The 23,119-nt window shown below is 40.9% G+C and overlaps 1 protein-coding gene across 1 annotated transcript; it reads left to right on the top strand.

The window, feature by feature from the left end:
• The first annotated feature begins 1,090 nt into the window (after positions 1 to 1,090).
• LYSMD2 (LysM domain containing 2) lies at positions 1,091 to 16,154 on the top strand. Its single transcript, XM_067305287.1, has 3 exons — positions 1,091 to 1,404; positions 6,605 to 6,942; positions 15,325 to 16,154. The coding sequence occupies exons 1-3, from the start codon at positions 1,207 to 1,209 to the stop codon at positions 15,374 to 15,376; spliced, it is 588 nt and encodes a 195-aa protein (XP_067161388.1). The 5' UTR covers positions 1,091 to 1,206; the 3' UTR covers positions 15,377 to 16,154.
• Positions 16,155 to 23,119: the final 6,965 nt, after the last annotated feature.

Raw genomic sequence — 23,119 nt, 5'->3', positions numbered from 1 at the left:
GGGCTGAGGAATTACCAAGGTTACACCATAAACCAATTAATCTCTTCCTGCATTTCACTTCTGTTTAATTTTGAGACAGAGGTCTATTTTCCCAGACTTTTCAGAAGGGATTACACAATGCTAAGTTTTTGTTATACATACTACTTCTTGGTATCCTGGTATATATTTTGACTATATACTTTTTGCTATTTTGGTATATATACCACATATACACAGGACACGGTTTTTGTTGTAAAGCCCCAGATAAGTACATAACAATGGTTCGGCTTTTAAAGAAAGCCTATACATAGGTTTCTCAGTAAAAAAAAAAAGCACTCACTGAAAACATTCTAGAGTATGTAGAATATAATAATATTAATAATAATAATATTTTGCTGTAAAATAACATGACTATTTTAAAGCAGAAGATATTTGTCAGTAATTCTACCACTTTTCCTCCAGATGCATTTTCCCACTTGTTACTGTTATTCTAATAAAACTGGCACAACAGCTCCTTTTACACCTGCGCACGTATGTACCAACGCACTCCTCTTGCCTCGCTTTTCCTTCCCAGCTCAACGACAAGCTCTGCGCGCCGCCAGGCTCCCCACGGGCCGGGCCAGCAACAGCCGGCAGCACCGAGACCGGGGGAGCTCGTGGAAGAGAAATCCCAAGTCTCGACCGGAAGCCAGCCAGATCTGGGGGCCCGGCCCTAAGATGCACAGCGCTTCTCCGCGACGAGCTGCGACCGAAGGCCCGCGGAGGCTCGCAGCCCGCATGCGGCCTCCTTCCTCCCCCGCTCCCGTCAGTGGCGGGCCTGGGGCGCTCCCCGGCCCCGCGCAGCCCCCACACCGGCGCGGCGCGGCCGGCGCCCGGGGTACCAAAGCGGGAAAAGCCCTTTGCCGCTTTTCTCTCTCTCCTTTTCCCTAAAACGTGCTTTCTTTGTCCACCTGCGCACAAGGAACCCGCTAAAAAGCCACCCGGGCCCGTCGGAAGGCTCCTCCCGCCGTCACCCCCGGGCCCCAGCGGGCATGCGCCGCGCCCCGCGCATGCGCCCTGCCCCCGCCCGCCGCGCCGGCCGGCGGCGCATGCGCGGGGGGCCTGCCCGGCCGCGAGCCTCCGCCGTTGCCGTGGCCGCGGGGCCGCAGCAGGCGCCGCGGGGCAGGGGGGCGGCGCGGAGCCATGCCCCGAGGGGCGGCGGCGGCGCGGGGGCGCTGAGGCGGCAGCATGGCCGAGTCGCTGCGGGAGGAGCCGCCGGGCGGGCCGGAGTCGGAGGCCGAGCTGTCGCAGCGGCTGGCCCGCACCAAGGCCCGCTCGTACGGCAGCACGGCGAGCGTGGCGGCGCCGCTGGCCGAGCGCTACGTGGAGCACCGCCTCGGCCCCGGCGACACGCTGCAGGGCATCGCGCTCAAGTACGGCGTCACGGTACGGCCGCGCCGCGGCGGGGCGGAGCGGGGGCGCCGCGGCCGGGAGCGGGGGCTGCTCGGAGCGTTGCGGCCCTTCGGCGGGCGCCGGCTGCGCTCTGCCCGCCGGGCTGCCGGGGCGGCCGCGGCCCCCTCGGGCGCAGCGCGGGACCCGGCACCCGCCTCCTCCCCTGAAGCGGCCCGCGAAGCGCGTCCTGGCGCCGCGCTGCGGCCCGGGGCCGCTGCAGGGAGGCGCGCTCGCTCCCGCCGAGCAACCTCGGGCTCCCGCGCCGGGGATCCCGCCCCCGCGCCTGCTGCAGGCTGTAAAAACCCGAAAGGAATTAAGCTCGTCTTGGACGATCTTTATTTTCGGGTTGATACGTGGGCTGTGACCACAAGGAAGTCTTCCAGTGGCTCCAGGGCTAGAAATTCTCCCATTAGTCATCCAACAGGTGACTTAACAGCTGATACAAAAGTACTGCTGATTTTTGCTCTCTTCCCAGACAGAAGTTACTTCCTTCTGTGGAAAACACCGAAAAGTTTATGGCAGCCTAAGACAGAGTCCACTGGGGCCTACCAACAGGGCCAAATGCACTGTCTTCCCCCACAGGAAAGAGCTCGCCTATCCTAGCATCATTTCAGTTTCTTGGGGCCCGGCAACCTGCAAACTGACCTGTCTGTACACAGCTTCACTATTCCAACATGCAAACTTGCTCGGGGGCCAAGCAGTTGATGAACAGGGACAGCAGCATGGAGCTGGTACGCAGTGACCATCACACTCACATCAGCACTGAGAGCACCATGAAGCTAGGCCCCCTCCAGAAGAGGGACAACACACTCCTGAATTAGTAGGTTCTAGCTGGAATGGGTTTCCTTTCCTACTCTGGCTGTGCAACTTATCCAGCTTTTGCTGTGAAAAGGGTTAAAGTCTACTTCCTTTCCCTGGAGAAAGATTTTGACCAAATCTTGGTCAAGTCACTTTTGACCAAATCTTATTGACATGAGGATTAATGGCATTTTGCATTTACACAGATCTACATCAAAACAAAATTTTGCTGAGTAGCACTTTGGATGAGCAAGGTAAACTGAGCTGCTTTTTGGATTTGTTTGCTTTTGCTTTTTTGGCAGTACCTTCCATAACAGATAAAGTCTCTGGCCTAGATGATTTAGCTGTTTTTCTCCATTTTCTTTGTTCAGAAATGCTTTTGCTCACTGCAATAATTTGAGTGAAAAATTCGTATACACCGGTTACTAAAAAAGTTTTCTAGAAGAGCATTTCAAAACACTTTAGAATTCTCTTTCTGCTGAAGTTGTGGATCAGACCTATCCAGTATTAAACACATACATTTAACTTAAAAAAACTTTTTGTTCATATTATGGGTTAAATTAGCTTTTTGCTGTGTTAATGATGCATTTAAGGTATAGAGGCTGGGTTTTGATCTCATTTGTTGCTAGCATTCTGATTAGGAAACCTTAACAGCAGCATTGTAGACCTAAACTGAGAAAGGGAAATTCCATGTCAGCTTAACCCAAGAATACCAAGTTAGCTGAAATCTGTCATTGTGGTTTTGCTCTGATGGGTTTCACACCAGGGTAGGAACATATGCAAATATTTATTTTAACACAAGATGAAGACCCTTACACCTTCACATAATTACAAGGACAGATTCACTCTAAAGAGTCACTTCATTTACTTCCTACATCCCTTATACTTGGCTAGAAGAAAGGGTTGCTGTAATGTGGAACATCAGAATTATCTTAGACTGCCACTGCCTTCAGTATTACTGTTTTTAAGAGTTTCCCCATGTGGTTTCTGTCACTGGTAGCAACTGCACAGTGAGAGACAACCTGTCCAATGCCTGAGTTGCTATGACAGCATAGGCAATTTAAGATGGATGAAAACACATTGGGGAGAAAGAGATCCGAGTGCTTTGTTTGTCCTCTTCCCATGCCCTTCACCCTTTTCCCTCAGATACTGTCTATTAATCTTGTATGACTGATGCTCATTAGCTTTTCCTTTGAAGATGGTTGGGTAAATTAACATTGGGAAATTAATAGCTCACAGGTTTAGTATCGCATTTATGGTTCAGTTGGAGTATTGTTTTCCATCACACACAGGCATCTCTTTTGGGGGAAAGAGGGATGAGCCCTGTTTGTTTCACTGCTAGCAGAAGCTGTTTTGATAGGCTAGTTCAGCAGCAGTTTATGCATTAGTGCAACTTCAGCTACAGCATTAAAAGCAAAGGCTTTAGCCCATAATAGTAAAGAGATGGCCATGCTACAGCTTCTGCTATTGTAGGTCTGTAGCTAATAGCAATCAAGTTTCCCCAGCACTGAGAAAACTAGTGTCAAACTCTGCTCTCCATACATCTCTGAATGTATTTAGTCATATAAAGTTGCAGAGAGAGCAGAATGTAGTGCACATATAATCAAGTAACTTGCTAAAGGCTGTAAAGGATGTTTTTTTCAGAGAGGTATTTCCTACTTCACCTTTAGTCAGTCCACAGAAGTGCAGTCTTCTCCAAATGACACAAGATGATATTTAAAAGTTATTCCAGGAAGAAGTAACCAGAGTTAGAGTTACAGTGAAGCAGGACAGAATAGCAATAGAGTTCATTATTAATCAGCTACTGAAGCATCACCTTCCTACTCCCCTGGACAAGACAGCCTGTAGTAGATAAAGTTTCAGCTTTGGTACTGTATTTTATAGAGAAAGGCTCCAGCTAGCATTTTAAATGAGGCTGTTTTGATACTCCAGGAAATGAGACATTAGAAATATCTCAAAACTAGTCTTAGAAATTATGACAATTGGCATTTAAACTTCTGTTTAATGTCCATTATAGGTCTCACTAGTAAGTCAGGCAAAGCTTCTTTTGTTGCCTTCAGGCAGTAAGATATGTTCAGTTAACTAAACCTATGTAAGGTTAACTAAAAATAATTAGTTTCCAGGCTTCTGGAACTGGAAGAGTAATGAGATTCTTTTGTTTGAAGAGATAACTTATGGTCTAACACTGGGTCTTAATTATTCTCCTTTTGAAAGGAATTATTAAATCCAACCATACCATCAGCTGGGACATCTGCAGTAACAGGTTGGGGTTCTCTCTCCAGAGACAATACCGTTTTCATATATTTACTGGATAGAAACAACTCAGTACTTGAGCTTTATTGCACCATTTCAAGTACTATCCCTTTTCCAGGCATCCAGCCTTTTTAGAGAAAATCTTCAGTTTATTTTTAAGGAGAAAGATTTCAGACTACAAGGACCTAAGCAAATACATCGCTGCATGATGACACCACAGCTGCGGCTAGTCCACAGATGTCTAATGGCACTACAGCAGATAATTACTCTTACTGCACAGTTTATGTCTACACTGCATGCAGTGCTTTATTCCAATTCTGGAAGCAGCCACACAGCCTGGAGCAAATTGGCATGCTGATATTTCACATCCTACCCTTCACTAGTTCCCTTGTGTAAACAAGGACAGTCTCTGGCCAGAGTGGGCCATGTTTAAGTTCCTTCAAGGACACCTTTCTCCTCTTGCATTTTCTCAAGTGTGCTATAGGGGTAGGGCATGTCAGAGAAGGAAGACTAACATTTTCCTTGCTTTCCCTTAGTTATAAGCAGCTTCCTCTGCTAGTAGGTTCAGTATAAGAGACAAACATGTTAACCCTGTTCTTGTCTGTTAACAGTTTTCTCTTTCGCAGTTGGGAAGGATTCCAAGCAGTGACAGAACAGAGTTTAAAAGAGTGCTCTACCACATTATGCTTATCAGTCTTAGAAAATGTTCATGATGCGAGAACTAAACTTAAAATATCTTAAGTCTGAAGTAGCAACTGGCTAGTGCTTAGAGCCCTTAGATTGTTCTGGACAATTATACTAACAGTAAGGCTACTTATCACAAGACTTAACAGTATTATTCTTATCCAATTCAGCTCCATTTAGTTTAATAAAAATGAACAATACTCTCCTAATGCAGGCAAGAGGTATTTTCAATTCTCTTCATACTTGTTTTCAAGCAGGTTTTATTTAGAGTGTGTTTATCATTACAGTACCATAGTGATTAGGGATCAATGCTTATTGCAGTCACCAGAGGATTAGAATAGTCATTTTTCTTTCTTTTCATTTAATTAGGACTTTTACTAGCAGTGTCATGAGCTCAGGTTATAACAAAACCTTATAAAAGTCTTATAATCATAGATAATGATTTCAGCACTGGTTTTATAGCTTGTAATTGAGAAATAGGAAACTAGTTTTCTACTGTTACTGACTTGGAGGGGAAATTTTCCTGAATAAGTACTTAAAGAATATGCTTATTAGTAGTGAGGTAGTACAGAGATTTACTGGGAGCTTTTCTTATTCAGTAAAGCAATATGTCTGAGAAGCCATTATAAATTCCATAGCTACAGAAGAAGCAGAGCTTCATGTTTTAGTACTCAGAGAAAGATAGGGCCTGTTTAGCTGTAGTTTGTCATGAGGTATTTAGGTTATGTGATGGCAATTTACACGCATGATTACATACAAGATGTTGCTGTTGATTATACTGTGGCTTCAGTTTACTGGCCAATGAAGCTGCTAGCTTGTGCAACCATGTCACAAAACATTTAAGTTTCCCATTCTTTTTACTGGCTGATTTTTCACTGAAAGTCAGGACTTCAGCTGCAAGTCTGAATTTGTTACATCAGCAAGGAAAAAAATACTATGGATGAGGCATATACTGCTCTTCCAAAATTTGTGGAGCTTGCTGTTCATAACTAGCATGTCCTAGAAGGCTCAGTGTAACTCAGTCACCCTTGTTTAGATTGTGCATGCTAGTTTAGCTAGGGCAGCTGCCAACAGTTCATCCTCACTGCACTATAAATCTAAAAACAGCACTGTTTTTCCAAGGAATAAAAATGCTTTTGCAAAGTTTTCACATGAGCCAGTGCAGCGATTAGAAGACTGTTTAAGAAAAGCATCTTTATTTGCTGCAAGACCTCTAGAAAGATTCCAATATTGTGGAGTCAAGTCTGCATGCAAGGAAGAAGCTAATGTGTTAACAAGGCCAAGACAGAGCATCCACTCTAAAGTAATTTTGAATGCAAAGAGTCCTTTAAGACAACAAGAGTCATTGCAGCTGCAACATATGTTTTTATAGTAACTGGAGATTACTGTGGTGGTTCAGAAAGGTGGCATTTTATACTGTGCCCAAACCTAATAACTTATATTTTCCTATCTTTTTCAGATGGAACAAATAAAGCGGGCAAATAAACTGTTCACTAATGACTGTATATTTCTGAGGAAAACCCTGAATATTCCTGTTATATCAGAGAAACCATTACTGTTCAATGGACTTAATTCACTGGAGTCTCCTGAAAATGAAACTGTTGACAGCTCCCCTTCTTGTGATGAAGGACTAGCCACAGTTCAGGAAGACAGTAGTTCTTCTCCCAGTCCTCAAGAGCCTGACAATCAGCCCACTGCACCAGAAGAACTATCTGCCAAAGATTTTCTGCAGAGATTGGACTTGCAGATAAAGTTATCCAAACAAGCAGCCAGAAAACTAAAAGATGACACTGTCAGGTAAACATCAGTTAATATTCAGCATCTTAATTTCATCCTGAAGGCTTCTCCAAGTCCAAGTTGAACTCCCTTTGTGGGTTATTTCATACAGTAGCTGTAGCTGTTTAATTTGTCAACAGCAAATCTGTGCTATTATGTACCACACACATATACAAGTATCCTATTAGCAGACGCCTTGATATGGCAGTTATAAAGACCACTTCACAATTTATGTAGCTCAGAATAGCAATAATATCTATGAAAGCTGGAAGGACAGTATTCTCCCAGATGTCATGGTATTTAAGCAGACAACTATTTAAGCAAACTCAGGTTTTTCAATAGAATACTAAACCAGAGACTGTGTGGAGACTGGTGTACAGCAAGGCATGACTGGATTTTTCTCCTCTGTCCTAAGCTGCCTTGTAATAGTACAAATATACTCCATCTTGCAGTTTTTTTCAGTTAAACTGTCCTACCTCCTTTGCTTAAGTGGTCCCTCCCTTTGTGGATGTGTGGATATGTAGACTTCATCCTTTTCTTTATCTCCTCTACAGCAAAGAACTCACACACCTTTTAATTCCTAGTAAAAGCAGGGCCTTTTGACCCCTCTGCAGTAATCATTATCCTCTCCTCTGACACATGTAGCATGTGCACAGAGTAGACATACCATTGAGTGGAGGAGGAGGACTTAGAGCAAGAACAGACTTCAGTGGTGTTTGTTTTCCTGTCCTTGGGGATGAACCTACAACTCTTTCACCATCCCTCGGAAGCTTGCTCATGAGCAGTTTCCTGGCTGGTTGTTTGGCCTATTCTCTGCAGAAATTGCATCAATGGGCAATGCTGAGGGGGCATTTCTTGTGACAATAACAGGCATGCCTGCATGGGACTGGTATCTTCTCTTACTACAGAGAGGAGAGAGGTCATGCCTGCACATACGTACATTGCTTTTGAGAAGTTGTTTAATGCAAAGTTTCATCCATCATCCAGGCTCACCTCAAATATTCTGATTTTGTGTTATTTTTGCCTTATGCTCAATAGATTTGATCCTGAAAGGTCACTTTTTTCTTCACATGAAGAGTTTAGAGTTCCATCATTCCTTTTTAATATAGCATTATAGGTGATTTGAGCAATTTAAAATTTCAACAGGCAAGCATTTGAAGGGGAGGAATATATTGCATTGAGCAATTGGACAAGCCTCATTTGCAAAAATCCCATAAAACAGCTTAAGAGTGTAATTCACATTTGATTGCACTGTGCACGCAACTCTTCATTGCTATGATGATGGTATCATTGCTACTGATACTGTCTCAAGAGAAGGCTGGAACAATCTTAGAGTCACATCATGGTAGCACACTTCTCAATTTTTCCTTTGAACTGATCATATGAAAGAAGAAATGCAGCTGTTGGACCTCAGATCCCTCTATACAAATTCATTTAACTTATGTTATCTTTGATACCATGCAGAGCATCTCTAGCTAAATAGGTGCTGCTGCTGCCTCTCTCCAGTCATTATCCATGCATATCTATGCATCTAACAGAGTAGGTGCTGTTGACCCAGCAATTAAGCTGGATGGAAGGAACCTGTGGGCCCTCTCAAAAGAGTTCAATTATTTTAACATCCCTTGAACAAAATAACATGCTACCTTGCAGGAGGAAATTCACTTAGGGACCTTGCTGCACCATGAACAGAGCCAATACCAGGAGAGTGACACTGCAAAAGTAGAACATTGTTACTACTAGTATCTGTTTCCTACCTTGCTTAGGTTATGGCTTGGGAAATGAATGCTTGCTACTGAATTCTCCAAGAATAATGGATACAGAAGGACAAATTACTTTTTTCCTCATGTTTGAATTTAGCAGGTAATTTTGTTAGTTATGCATAGAGCACAGATTTTTATTAGTCATGATGCTACATGAAGCATGCAGTGCAAAGCTTCAACATGTGCTTACAAATCTGACTCCTGCACTCTGGGGAAAAGCCCTTTTAGGAGAGCTGACAAAATTCTAGTATACACCATTACAGAATGGGGTTCTCCAGAACTTTCACTAACAGTGCTTTAGCCCTTAACACCATGAGGAATAGGTATGCTCTCTATGTTTTAAGGCCTAGGAAAGTAACATTTTAAATGAATGAGCTCTCCTAATACCAGAGGTCAATTTCCACTCTGTTATTGTAAGTCTTGCAGATTTTGCAGATGAGGTAACATCAAGCAAATAAGTACTTACATATGCATTTATTATACAAATAGGATTTCACTTATATTCTCATCTAGACTCCCATTAATGTTAAGTGCATGTTGCTACACATTGATAGCATAGTTTCATGTCAAGTATTTCTGAATGTTTCAGGATGAGGTCTGGAATCATCTGTTGTAACTTAAAGCACTGAGCTACTGTTGCAAATATAAATCAAGTTCATTTGAGCCCTCCTTTCTCAGCCTGTTTGATATCTAAACATAGATACTACATGGAGACTTTGGCCAGTGCATATCTTTAGCTTCTAGCAGGAAGAAAAACAGGTAAATTCTATAGCAACTCCAATTCTGTCTTTTCAGACTTGTTTACCGAAGTTGTTCTTGCTCTCTTGCATGTCCTGAAGAAGCCTCAGGAGAACAGTAAAGGCCAGAATTGTCAATTTTTTTCAAACTCTGAATGAACTCTTGACCTTCTCACTTTTTCTAGCAGGTATTTTTGCTTAGACTTATAAGGATTATGTCCAAAACTTCTGAAAAGGAAGACTTCTTAAGTGTTTGATAAAGTCTTCCTAATGTCACCTTCCACCCCACCACCTCTGGCTTTTGGTCATGGCTCATGAAAGCCATCTTTGCCTTATCTTCTCCAGCTGCATTCACCTCTTCAGTCTGGCAGGAAGTGCCAAAGGTCCAAAGTGAATGCCTACAAAGGCCATAGCAGAGAGCAGGACTAAAGGGAGACTTGATAAGAGCCAGAGTTACCTTTCAGCTATGTATCATGGATGGTACTTCTCATCCCACACTGGAAGGTCACTATGCCATGAACTTCAAAGCACCTCTGGCAACATCTGCTACAGCAGCTCCCCAAGAGGAGCTGGTTCTCCCTCCCATATCTTTCCTGTCCCTTGCTTTCAGCAGGGGATCTTGAGAATTGGACAGCCATCATAAAAGGAGATTTGTGTATTCATTATGAAACTGGTTTACTACTGTTAGAGTGAAAAACACTTATGAAAGTGCTCAGAAGTGCTGTTTCAGGCTACTCTAGCCTTATGTACTGAGATTGCCTCGTCAAGGCCTCTTGAAAATGTATGGGGCTGCATGACAAGCATCAGCACTGCAGCGTACTCCAGTGTCTGTTTGGAAATGTAAGAGAGCAGCACCTAGTGCTTCACTTTCTACCACCAAAAGGGACATTGGGACTGAGAAAGATAATCAGAAGCAGCCAATTAGCTCCAGAACTTGAAAAGGGGAATAGTCTCTCACCATGCCTTATTTAACAGCTAGAGGGAGAATAATGACCTCTCATCAATTACTTTTTACTTTGGTATACCTTAAAAATTGCTAATGCATGTGCATATATGCCTTGATTTTGACCAACCATACAGATATGTTTCATAGTCAACAGAAGTTGTCTAGAGATACAAAAGGCTTAAGGTGAATTTCATTGTTTAATCATAACCTCTTGAAGCTGCTTTTTTCCCCTCTTTACTCCCAAAGTAGATTAAATCTTTGAAGTCAGCTTCTGCAACAAAAGCCTTTTGGTGTTAGGTGGAAAACTTGAGGCACAAATAGTTAATAGGTGTAGTTTTAGGCTGGATGTTGAACTTTGATATCCATGCAAGTAGACAGATGTTAGAGGTCATGAGATATGATCCAGTTTGTGCTAACTGCCTTTTGCTGTTAGAGTTAATGTAAACATACATAGATCTACATGTAAATACTTTTTACTAGGGGGCTTCATTCAGCCTGAAAGCATTGCTTAAGGAGTCCCCCAAGCAAGCAGATTTACCTGATGTGTGGCTCTATGTAGACAGCCTAAAGCTATAAGCCCAGTTTAATTTTTGAAATTTTTGGCTTATTATAAAAACATTACCCAAGGTATAATATAATTTTCTGTAACATATATAGTGAACTCATGCACTAAATTTTAGGGAAGAATATCCATTATTAGTTTTATCTACATGTGACAGAAGAGCAATTTGTAATAGTTTTGGAGAAAATACACCAATGTTTCATCTTGCCCAAGATGCTATTATACACATTTCAGTATGCTGAATCTGAAATTTAGAGTTTAGTGATGCTTCTTGTATCAGACAATTGAATACAAGAACTCTAAGGCAAACTCTTTATAGAGTCCTTATGATTTTAGGGTAATACTGTGGTAGGCTAGAACACTAAGGACTTGTAGTATGCTTCTGAGTCAGGTCATATTTTTCTGCAACTGCCTTTTGCAATGACTGATTTTGAACACCTTGTTAATTGAACAGAGCCACACTAATAATTATTGCTTTTATGAGCCAATATAATTACTGGTGTGCAGCACTGGAACAGGTTTGTAGTCTGCTCAGTTGCCTAGAACTGAACTAGGAAAGAGTAGGATGTTGAAACATTTGAAATTGATAGCAAGTTTAGTTAAATTGTCCAGTAATTATTCACCAGCATCAGTTAAAAGAATACAGATACCTCAATGAATGAAGCCGCCTATGGAGAACAGTGTTTTCAGAGTTCCTAAAGCTATTAGCTCATGTACTCAGATTGTTGCCCTGTTTAAGTGTGAATGCTAGAAGCATCCACGCACTGGATTGCAGTTTATTTGTTCAGTCACAGGTGTGCTCTCAGTGTTATGAAAGTGGCTGTTAGCATTTGTTATTGTGGCCCAACACATATAAAAGCTTACAGTAGATGTTTTTCTGCACCTGCAAATTGCTGGGGGGCCAACTGGGAGCTGCAAACAGGAAAAGACAACACTACGAAGCACCAGAATGCTTTGCTGTTCCTTCTCCTTTGCCTGAAGGGGAACATTGCCGTGTGACTTACCACTTTGCTATTTTAAGCATCTCAAAAGTGTAAGGAAAAAAAATCATGTTTGGTTATTAAACATAAACATACTGCCATGCTGTTGTCTGTGGGCCACTTACCAGAGCTACTAGTATATAATCTTATCTAGTATAAAGCTTGGCTTATTTTTAAGACATCTAAACAGACTAAGACCTGGTGCATACAGTTCTGAAGATCTACATGATTAAGCATTCCTGATCATTGCCTGGGTCTGGAGCACAATCTAGTAGATTTCTCCGCATGGCTTAGTGCTGCGCTCTGGCACAGAAGCCTAGAAGCTGTTCTTGCTTAGACCCCTTAGTGCCTTCTGCAGCATACCCAGACCTTGGACAGAAATTGTTTTATTCTGTGCATTAAAGCAAGTCACTGCTTTGCTTAGGTTCAAGCATAACTACTACATAGTTCTCATATCCTTGCCACATACAGAAACCCCTCAAAGTTGTCTGTGACCCAAATGCCAGGCTTCTGCCCAGTTCTGCCAATTACAAGAACCTATAGTCCAAATACATATTTTAAAGGTGAAGTGGAGATGAACAACTTAGGCTGTTGTTTTGAAATATGGAATCTTTGAAGTCTACAAATGCCTACTGATATAACATCAGCATTTCTCCTCTTCAGTTCTGCATGTTTACTTTTGCTATCCACCATAAACAACCGCAGCTACTTGCAGTCCAAGATTTGGTAGCTGTCATGTCATAACAGATACAAGGAACATTCTAATATTGATGTTTCCAAGGAGGGTGGAAAGGAGGCTGATTTTGACAGCCTCTGATTAGGAGGATCTTTTTGCTCCAACTCTGCCACATTTTAGCTGCCTGCACTGGTATTCTCAGCTTTTACAGTTAAGCAGTAACTACATTCTCCTGAAGAGATAAACAGATAGTGAAGCTAAAAAGTACAAAGTAATTTTCAGTGTACAACATAAAAAATGAGTTTCTCCACTGCTGGGCTGTCACTGCTTTATTAAATTCCTATTTAATCAAGATAAAAAGCTCACTTTTTGGACAATTTGATTTATCTTGAAGGATTTAAAAATTAAAGTGTTTAAATATGAATGTCTTTGTACTGAATGATTAGCAAATTCCTTCTTGGCTAAAGAAAATTATGTAAGTTGCAGTAACAGCTTTGGCTGCAGGAGGACTAAATGCTCTTGAAACTAAGATTTTATATATAGCTATGGAATTAAATATGCTTTTTATAAGCAAAGAAAATAGTTTTTTTTCCCTCCCCATTCTGACAATATTGATGCATTTGAACTTCTGAATATGATATGAGAAGATCAAATGATACAAGTTACTTGCTTTTGATTCTCTAGAATTAAATTTAAAAAAATGGGAGTAGCAATTCTTCGGTATCTAATTTATGGGATTTAATATGGCTAGAAGAATTAGATAAAAGGGACCTTAATCACATAGTTATGGAAATTATAGCCCTTCTCTTGTTTTACCTGCTGAATCCCTCATCCTAAGCTCTGAAATTCTAGAGGTTGGCTCCATCCTCAAACAAGCAAAAGATTGCTGTTTGCAGCTGTTCTGGGCAGGTGTGGCTGGACACCAGTGGCCTCAGGAGGGCATTTATCTGGGTTCAGAGCATACTTTTTAAAATAGCCTCAACTGAGCCTCAGCTCAGGCTGCATTTTCCAGCCCTCCCATTTCCAGTCTTAGAAGCTTAGTATATTGATGGGTTTTACTTCTGAACCAGTTTTAAAATACTGTCTTGAGACAATTTATAGATTAACTGTGCTTTATGCTCATTTAAAAGTTAATTTTTTCCCCTCCCTCAAAAAAATTCCCCTCAAAAATTGTTACTTTACCTTCACGTCAGCTATTATGAAACATGCCTGTGGATTATAGTATTCCTTGGCAGTTCTGCAATACAGAATTGATGAGATTTAAGATGCAGCCAGTCTGTGTATACTTTGAAGTAATATCTTTTCTGAAGAATCAGGCTTGGTGCTGGGTCTGTAGTGTCACTAATGCGAGTACATGTAGTATTTGGCAAGAAAGACTAAAAGTTTTTCAGTACCACTGTAACCACACATCCCTGAAATTAAATAGCTGCTAGTTTAATTTGCAGCCACATTTTGTGGGAGGTTTAATTTTTTGACAAGTTTGTCACAAGGCAAAGAAATCTCATATCTTCTTGGCTTAAAAATATACATTTTTGCTAGACTACCCACAAACAGGGAAGGGCTGGAAAAAATCTGTGCAAGTTACTCAGTTGCTTGGTTATTTTGTAGGTTTTTCTCCTGTTTTTATTCTATTCTAGGGGTTTTTATACAAAATTTAAGCTGCAGAAAGAACATTGTTAGGAAGTTAGTAGGAAAAAAGTCAATGTGACTTCTGGAGTTGAAACACTATTGAAGTATACACAGCTATTTGAAGTGCCTGTCCCCTATACCATTATTAGATTATATGAATAACTGTCTTTGTACGCAGGCACATACAGCATTAAAAGTAACTGCAAATCATTTGAAACTCATCCTGAAACAACTGTTAAGCCTTCCAGTTCTCACCAAAACACTAACATTGGCAGCAGCTGCTTTGTTATCTTTAAGAGTATGCTCTCAGTAACATGTAATTTTGAAGATGTACTGGTAGAAATTAGTGATCTTTGGTGTCTCTAGCATGCTTGATACTGATTGTTGCACTGCAATAGATTTACATAACTTCTTCCAAAAAAAGCAGTATTATCAAGCAAACAGTAGGCAGATTGATCTTCCTGAAGATTTAATAGGTATAGTACTTCTGTTTATCAAGTCATTGCATTAATAAGTTTGCAGGCAATAATTTTCTGTGAAGAGCCATAACAAGTGATTAGTCTCAATACTGACTGATGTGCAAAGAGTAGAGATCAAGGAGTCCACTAAAGGACAGAAAGAATATCCTTGCAGCATTAAGACACAGGTCCATCCAAATGACTAGGATGGACTGCTCCCATTAATGCCTCATTTGCCCCATCTGCATCCTCTGCCCTCCTCAAAAGGCCCTAAACAAACCTACAACTAAGTCTTTACCTTGAAAGGAGAGATAGAGGGAGAGCAACAATACTGGAACTTCAGCACCCCCTCCACTTGTTTATCACTTACAGTATTTCTTAGAGTTGGGACTGTAGTGTCAAGAATAGTTGATTAAACATGTTCCAATATACTACTGAGCTACTACAGCTTTGTTTTCAGGTTTCCATTCATGAAACAAATAATGATAATTCCTGGCATGCATACAACAAATAGTACACTGCAGTTGTATTTGTTATGAAATACCAGTCTTGCCTATTTTGATCCATTACAAAAAGTAGTTATCTGCATTTCTGTGACAGTTTTGCTACTGAGATGTGATATGTTTTCCTGATCTGATTATGATTTTCTTTCTAGAGAGGAGGAGAATGAAGAAGGTCCCTATGCAACTTCTTCCTATCACCAGTAGAAGACAGACATGATGGCCTGAAAACTTTCAATGAAATCAGTTCTTAAAGAACTAAATGGTCAATAATTCAAAAAAACAAAAGTCTTTTGGACTCATCATCATGATGTACTTTAAACGAGTCATGAATGGGTAATTTCACTGACTGTGTAATTGCACTGAAATTATGACCTCTTCTGCCTTCCACAGGTTAATGTTCTTATGCTATATCAACAAAGGGTTTAAGCCTTCCAAAACTAGCAATGGCCTTTATATCCCTTCTGTGCAAATTGTAGCATGGTAGCAACAATATATCCTTGAGGTCACCTTTATGCAGGATGTTGATCTTTAGTAAACATTTTGTAAATACTTGTTAAAGTGTGAAATTTGTTTTAAGTATTTAAAAATATTAAGTAAGTTTGCTTGTCAATGACAAACTATAAAAATGATGGAACTATACTTACTCTGCAGACAGAGAACAGGCAAGTTTGCTATGGGAGTTCTGTCTACTTCAGGGCTGCAGAACTTGCTTCTGAACTGTGTGTCTGTGTGACTATAAGAACATCTATGTATTCCTAGAAAGAGGAATTTGACTTGTTTTGATTAGTTAAAGCCTTTATGGTCAAAAGAACTGTTTGCAAACTGGATTTTTGCTAAGAGTTACAGCAAGAGATATTTTTATTTGTGAGATAGTGACATTGGAATATCAGGTGTATGTTCTTGTGTGCAGTTATACTTCATGTGATTTTAAGTTAATAAATACAAAAATACCAATAATAAATGTCTCTTCATTATAAAACTAGCTTGGTTCCGGTCTGGTTTTCATGAAGAATGATTTGCCTAATTACATCAGCTACATTAGATACTAATTTCAGGACCAAGAATGGCCTTTACAGTATGTGAGACTCACACTCCTCAGTTTAAGGAAGTTTCTGCCCTTTGCCTGCTTCCCCTCCCCTGAAAGAGTGGAAAAAATGAGGAGGCTGGAGCTAATTTGCCTTAGCTGTTTCTATTTTAAATGCATATCCTTCAAGGAAAGGCTTTTTTCCTCCCCGCAAGCTATAGCTAGTTGTCATTGTTGTTTTTAACCCTTAGTGAGTTAAAAATCTTCATAGGCCAGACACAAATTAAGTAGTTCTCATAAAGGAGAAGTTCCTTACATTTCCACTACATTTAGCAAAGCTCACTTTGTACACGGCCATATGAAGCAATCGTGAGGCAATTCTGCCCCATGAAGCACCATTGAGGAAGTGGCTGCTTGCCACACACTTTTTCCAGCCTCACCCTTCTCCATCTTTAAGCTTTGTCTGAAAGCAGCCATGGGTAACTCTGGTTTAGCAAACAGGGTATAGGATCCTTGGGCCTCTGCTTGCCATTCCAAATTTGGCTGTTCCATACATACACAGCTGATGAGACTGAGGAGGTGTTGGCATTTAGTATCTTAAGCAATATTCTCTAGCCTATAACTAAAAATAGCCATTGGATGCCTTTTTTCCCCCCTAGCACTAACAGACCTGGAAGTGTATATAAACAAAGAAAAGTCAAAAGAATGAGCAAGTGAAATACAAAATACCACCCTTGTTTAGTGAGTCCAAATGTAAAGAGATAGGGATTGGGACAGGGGAGGGCATTGACACACAGACCCAGAAAGGAAAAAACTCCACTATTTGAATCATTTAGAAGACAATTTGAAGAGTAAGGAACCATATCAATTACTGGAATCAAGTTTTGATTCACTACATGGTCAAGAGTCCTTCAGTTCTGTGACAGTTCAGACTGTGGCTCAAATACATACTCAAGTGACCACATGTGAGCTGAACCCCAGTAAGTGTGTGCATTTGCTTATTCAAAATGCTAAGCACAGACATATAGCCTCCAAGAAATGCAAATCACCATTGAAAGATTTCCACAGTGGAAGAAGCAACAAAAACATAGCACAAGACCTATGCATCACTTGTGGTTCCTTCAGTTGCTCATAAGTGTACATATTTCCTAGTCTTTTATATATTTTAATCACTTTTCTGAAAGATCCTCTGAAATTGTTAAAGCTTTACTCTTAAAATCTGATCTAATCTCACCAATGCATTGCTTTTTCAAGTTCAAGAATAGGAAACTAACTGAAAAATTGTAGCAGGAGCTGCTCGAATCAATTGTAACAGTTGTGCTGCTGAAGTACACAGATGAAAGAATGTAATGCCAACAGATTTTGCCATAGGTTAATAGTGCTAGAAAATAGACTTTTAATAAAATTGAGTAGGAAACCATCTTTTAGCAAACAGTAGAGGAAGTTCAACAGAACAAACCCATCTTATTGCAACCTAGATATCATTTAATCCAAGCAGGTGTTTTGAAAGTCAAATTGCTATTTTCTGCAGGTTCCCAGGCTCTCAAGTGTTTTGTCAACCCACTGCTACTCAAACAATCTTGTTACTTAACCCAAGAGTTGGTTTAGTGTTATGAGAGCTATTTACTACTAATAAGGTTTCTGAAATCTATTTGATCTAATTGATCTAACCCAAGCTTTTCATTAAAAATAATAAAAGCACACTGATAAGCCTTCACTGTTCTGAGAAAGGCCTCAGTTTAAGCCTGTAAATTGAGCCCACCTGATTCCATCCCCTCTTTGCCCTGTAGTTAATACATTAGCAACTTCTTGTTAAGCATCTTGGAATTTCCCTCAAAGTATTCAGCTAAGCTTCTCAAAGCTGTCAGTAAAGAATTGCAGCATCCATGTTGAACAGTTGCAATTTCCTATTTATAAGCTCATCTTTATAGTTTATTGCTCTCTCCAAGTGAAAGAAAGCTTTTAGCAATATGCTTTCTATAGTGCTTCCATCTTAATTTCCTAGAACTAGAAATAAAAATTTGAAGCCAGGCAGGGATTTGTATTGCCTTAGGGCCTGCAGGAGTTCAGGTCTGGCATGCTGCTTTAGGTCTGTCCCTAGCGCTGATCCTACAGAAGGAGTCTTATTTTGTTAACTTGTCAGCTTGCTGTGGCACACAAACTAACCAGAAACAGCAAACATACAGAGCAAAGAAAAACCAAGCTGTTTTTCTTTAAAAAAGAGACTACTGCATTAGCTTCTCTCTTTAATATTTTTAATTGGGATTTGTATCTGTCCTTTACAGGATGGCCATTGCTACTGTTATGGGCATCTCTCCTTGCTGCAGAGCATTTGCTGCGAGACCACCAGCATCACCCAGCAGAGACATTTGAGCCCCTTCATTCACTACAGGCAGTTTCTCCAGGAAGGGTTTCAGTGCTAGCATTAATCACAAGAAAGGCTGCCTGCAACAGGCCCTACCTCACCAGCCAGCCGCAGTCCCTCGGCGTCCTGGCCGCACCAGGCCTCCATCCTTGCCTGCCGCACATCCGAGAAGGTGACACAGCCACAAAGCCTGTCTTCAAAGGTATCCTAAAAAGCAGGGCAAGTGCCCACCTGGCCAAGACCTCCCGAGAGCATGCTGGGCTGCGCTGGCCTGGCTGCTGTGCTACCTCTCCACATCTCCCTGTGCCTGTGATTTCTTAGGCTCCTCCAGGCCCATTAACAAAAACCCAAACAAACAAACCAACCAGCCAACCCACCCACAAGCCTGCATTAGGCAGCTCTTTCCCCCCCCAAACCAGCACCACCATCCAAACCCTGTCCTGGCCAAAAGCCGTTCTTTATAGCTGCAGGGCCTCCCAGCAGGCCATGGGTGCACCCACTCGTTAGGCTCCTGCTCCCTAATGAGGCCCTGGCCACCTGTGCCTGCTCCCTCCACCTGGCCTGGGCCGGGGCCGGGGCCGGGGCCGGGGCCGGGGCCGGTGCTGGGCTGGGCTGGGCTGGGCTGAGGCCGACCCACCGCCTGAGGGCCCCAGGACTGTGCTGCCGCTGCTGCTGCCGCCGCTGCACTGGACGTGGCTCTGGGTGCGCTCCGGGATCAGCCCCATTGCCTGGCTTTTGTTTGAGTGTTAATCAGGTTATTCTTTGTCCTGGCAGCATACTGTAATACAGACAAAAAATCCGATTTTGTTGTGGTTAATTAGTGTCTGTTGCTGCTTTTTAGGTAGATGTATTTGATGTTTCATAATCTGTAGGGTAAACAAGGACAGAATGCCTGCTTTTTTGTATAGACAAAATATTTTTAGAAATTGCTTTACCGTGTCTCAGCAGATTTCTCATGCCCTTTTATTCAAGTGGTTTCTGTCACACAGTTTGGATATTCTCATAATTCAATTTAAGCTTTTGAATTAGAAACAGTGTCTTTTCCAGTGCTGTTGAAATGAAGGCCAGAGGATCTGTGCAAAGGGTTAGGCTACACTACTGCTGGGTTTCCAGGCAGTCCTGAACTTTGTGCACCCGTTGTGCAGGGCAGCTGTTCAAACACACATTATAGCAGGCATGTTATGTGCTTCAGATATATTAAATCCCAAGAAAAACAAAACAGATGAGAGCAAGTGATGCCTAGAAATAATGTATGTTTAGTATACTGAGGATAATTCAAGATGAAGTTTCTCTACTCTGTGAACAAATGGTTCTGATTTTGAAATAGCTAATTTTAATATCTTAATCCTCACTGACATATCATTGCTCAATAAAATGATGACTTTTTTTTCTTATATAATTTTTTTCTTTGCTTTTCACTCTGCCTTTATTCTTCCCACATTTGTTACTTCATTCTCAGTTCATATATTTTTACCAGTCCTACAAGGTGTGGTTTAGGGTTTGAACAGGGAAATTTCAGGTGGAAGTGAAGCAGACAGTGCAGATAAACTTCCTCGTTTTATAGCTGTTCTCTGATGGACAAACCTGCATGTTTGGTTGTTTACAGATTTCTTCAGTCAAAGCTTGTAAAGTCCAAATCTGTCCAGTCTCTTGGACTAGGATCCTTTTTAATGAAATATGGTACATATCAAATAAAGAGCTTTCATCTGGGATTCATTTCTAATGTGGCTGGAAGGGATTAAACTCCTGATAGGTCAAATTAGCTCAGTCATCAGGTGCTGTAGTTCCATGTAACCTTGTCAAAGATGGGGGCTTCCCTCTTCCTGCAGACAGCTCTTATAAACTCCCATTGCTCCATGGCACAGGGCTTCCTCAAAAAGCTAGGTACTGGATATAAAAGATGTGTTCTCTTCAACACACAAAAGCAGTCTTGTACTACTGTAGCTTGTAGTAAAGTGTTTAATAAAGTACAGTATCTGAAACAATAGTCTAATAGAAAAGCTCATAATGTGAATACCATATATATTGTACTTGCTACACTTTTCAGTGATAACTTAGAGGATGAAGCATCCTGCAGAGATACAAACAGAACGTAAGTGATTTTTGTAATATTAGAATCAGAGATGTGCAAGTGTCGAAAATACCCCAGTAACAGATGTCTAGTTAGCGATGTGCTCCAAATGCTCCCTTCAAAATAAGGACCGCTCCATAGTGCAGGTTCTACCTCAAGTTGCTCAATTAGACTCTATTTAGTCTAAGTCAAAGTGTTTCTGAAATGCCGGGTGATTCATCAGGGTGGCTGCATCTTTACTGACCTGTTCTGAAAGGTGAGATGGCTGATAGAACTTGACTTGATGCACCAACAACCAAACCAGTATTTGAAGCAGTCAAATAACAAGTTTAGCAGGCTTCGTCAGGATGAGAAGTTAATTTACTTTGAAGAACAGCGGCTGGGATTGCTCACCTATCTATGGAAGGGCTTGTTCTGCTCTCTGCTAGTGATCATCCTGATCTAATAGGTTGACATGTATGCTGTAAGTGATGCACAGCAGCAGGGTAAGCACAGAACAGGTCCAAGAATGTGCATTTTGTGAACCAGAACCAGGCCATACTCACTGTTTGGACTTTTTTTTTCTGAATTATGCCATCTGTTTTTTTGTTGAAGTTATGAAATTTGCAAAAAAGGAGAGGTTAAAAAATATTGGGCCAGCCTTCTGGTGGACACAAACTGTTCATAATCAGGGGTCATTTAATGATGAGACCTTTCTGTTAGTATGAGACCCTGCATAAGATTCCTGAGAGGGCAAAGTGAGAAACTAACTTCTAACAAAAACTAAAAATATTATTATGCTACTCATTATATTCGACAGGAGAAGAAAGTTTGCTTTTTTTTAAAGCCGCCATTGGGGAAGAAAATTTCATTCTTTTTTTTTTAAATGCAGATCTTAGATCACTACCACTTCCCTAACTGTAAAGGTCAATGTTTATCTTTCTCCTAATTTCTCTGGTAAATCCAAATTTGGGAAATTGTCCACTGTGAAATAGTCCAGTGTGATAGTCACATAAGAAAGTAAGTCACAAGCTGTTGCAGAAAACAACTGAGATATAAAGGGATGTGAAGGAGAGACTCTGTTCTTTGGGAACATTAGGAAATAGAAAAATAAAATTAGGTCTAGAAGAAAACAAATATACTCATTTGAAATAACAGGAATTATTTTTTTCTAACTATTTTCTCTTGTGCTTCTAGGGACTATCTTTCATAGAGAAGGCTACATTGACTACATTTCCAGATATTGTTTTCAAACCTTAAAAATATAACCATTAGTGATTGATATTGTAAATCAATGATCCATAGCAGGATGTGTATGGGCAGGTAGGGATGTACTTTTTGGATGCTAGAAAGGATTCATTAGCTTATGTATCATCAGTTTTCAAATGGGTATGCTGTTATAGCTCATTGCTGCCACATTCCTTTAATATTTGTTACCAATGATGTTCTGCTGATAATTTATGCTTTGCAGGGATTCCAAAGTCCCTTTCAGTTGGCTAAGAAATGTTGTTCAGATCTCCTCCTCCTTAGCATTCACATGTGCTGAGAAAATAAGACAGGAAATGATCTGCCTATTTAACATTAACAGAACCCATGGTGGGCAGGCAATACTGTAAGTCAGCAGCTCCCTACAGTGTGGGGCACATACCCACCTCTTCGTCAGCTAATATTTTTTGACTGTAGCAATCTCAGATGTAGCATGGGTTTTCTAAAAAAGTCAGAGGAGGGATAACCTCAGCTATTAAGGAAGGACCAATAAGTAAAGAGAAAAAAACTTTCCTGGGAGTTCTTTTGGACGAGGGACTGCTGCAAGGAATAAGTCTGAGGACAAACATCTTCTGGAACTCAGTTTAAAGCTCACTTTTTTTTAAAACTTCTTTGCCTTTGCTCTTGCTTCATGAGTTCTTCATCTGTACAATTATCCATTCACTTAAATTTGAAAAGAGCTCATAAGCTGTTCTTTACAAACACTGTAAGTGAAGAAAGAATGAGAGCTACATTTTTGTCATTTTAATTTTTCACTCTTTGGGAGGTATCAAATACTTGGCTGATAATAGCATATATAAAGCAAGAAATAGTTTTCCCTATAGTAGTAACACAGAGCAGAAGTCAGTAAATAGACCACTGACTTGATATTCAGGGATGCTAACATTTGATGGGTTCTTCAAGGGTATCTGAAAAGCAGGGCCCCTGTTCCTGAACACATCTCTAGTTGCAACCTCTTCTTCCCCTGCAAACTGACTTGATTGGCTTTCTTTTTTTTCTTTTTTTAAATAAATTAATGGCTATTTACACTTGTTATCAGGCTACTCACATCAGGAATTCAACTAATTATGCATGCACAGTCATCAAAAGGTGCACCAAAAAGTGAATGTTTATACATGCTAAGTGAAGAAAAATCAGGGAGAATACAGCTCTTTCCTTTAATCTGAAAGGCAGTTGTAGTGTCAAAGATGTATTAGTTAGCTAAAGACACTATACTCAAAGTTACAGAATGCCATATAAAGA

This window comes from Apteryx mantelli, chromosome 15 (genome assembly GCF_036417845.1).
Source record: "Apteryx mantelli isolate bAptMan1 chromosome 15, bAptMan1.hap1, whole genome shotgun sequence".
NCBI lineage: Eukaryota > Metazoa > Chordata > Aves > Apterygiformes > Apterygidae > Apteryx > Apteryx mantelli.
This window is presented reverse-complemented; position numbering and strand designations above follow the sequence as displayed.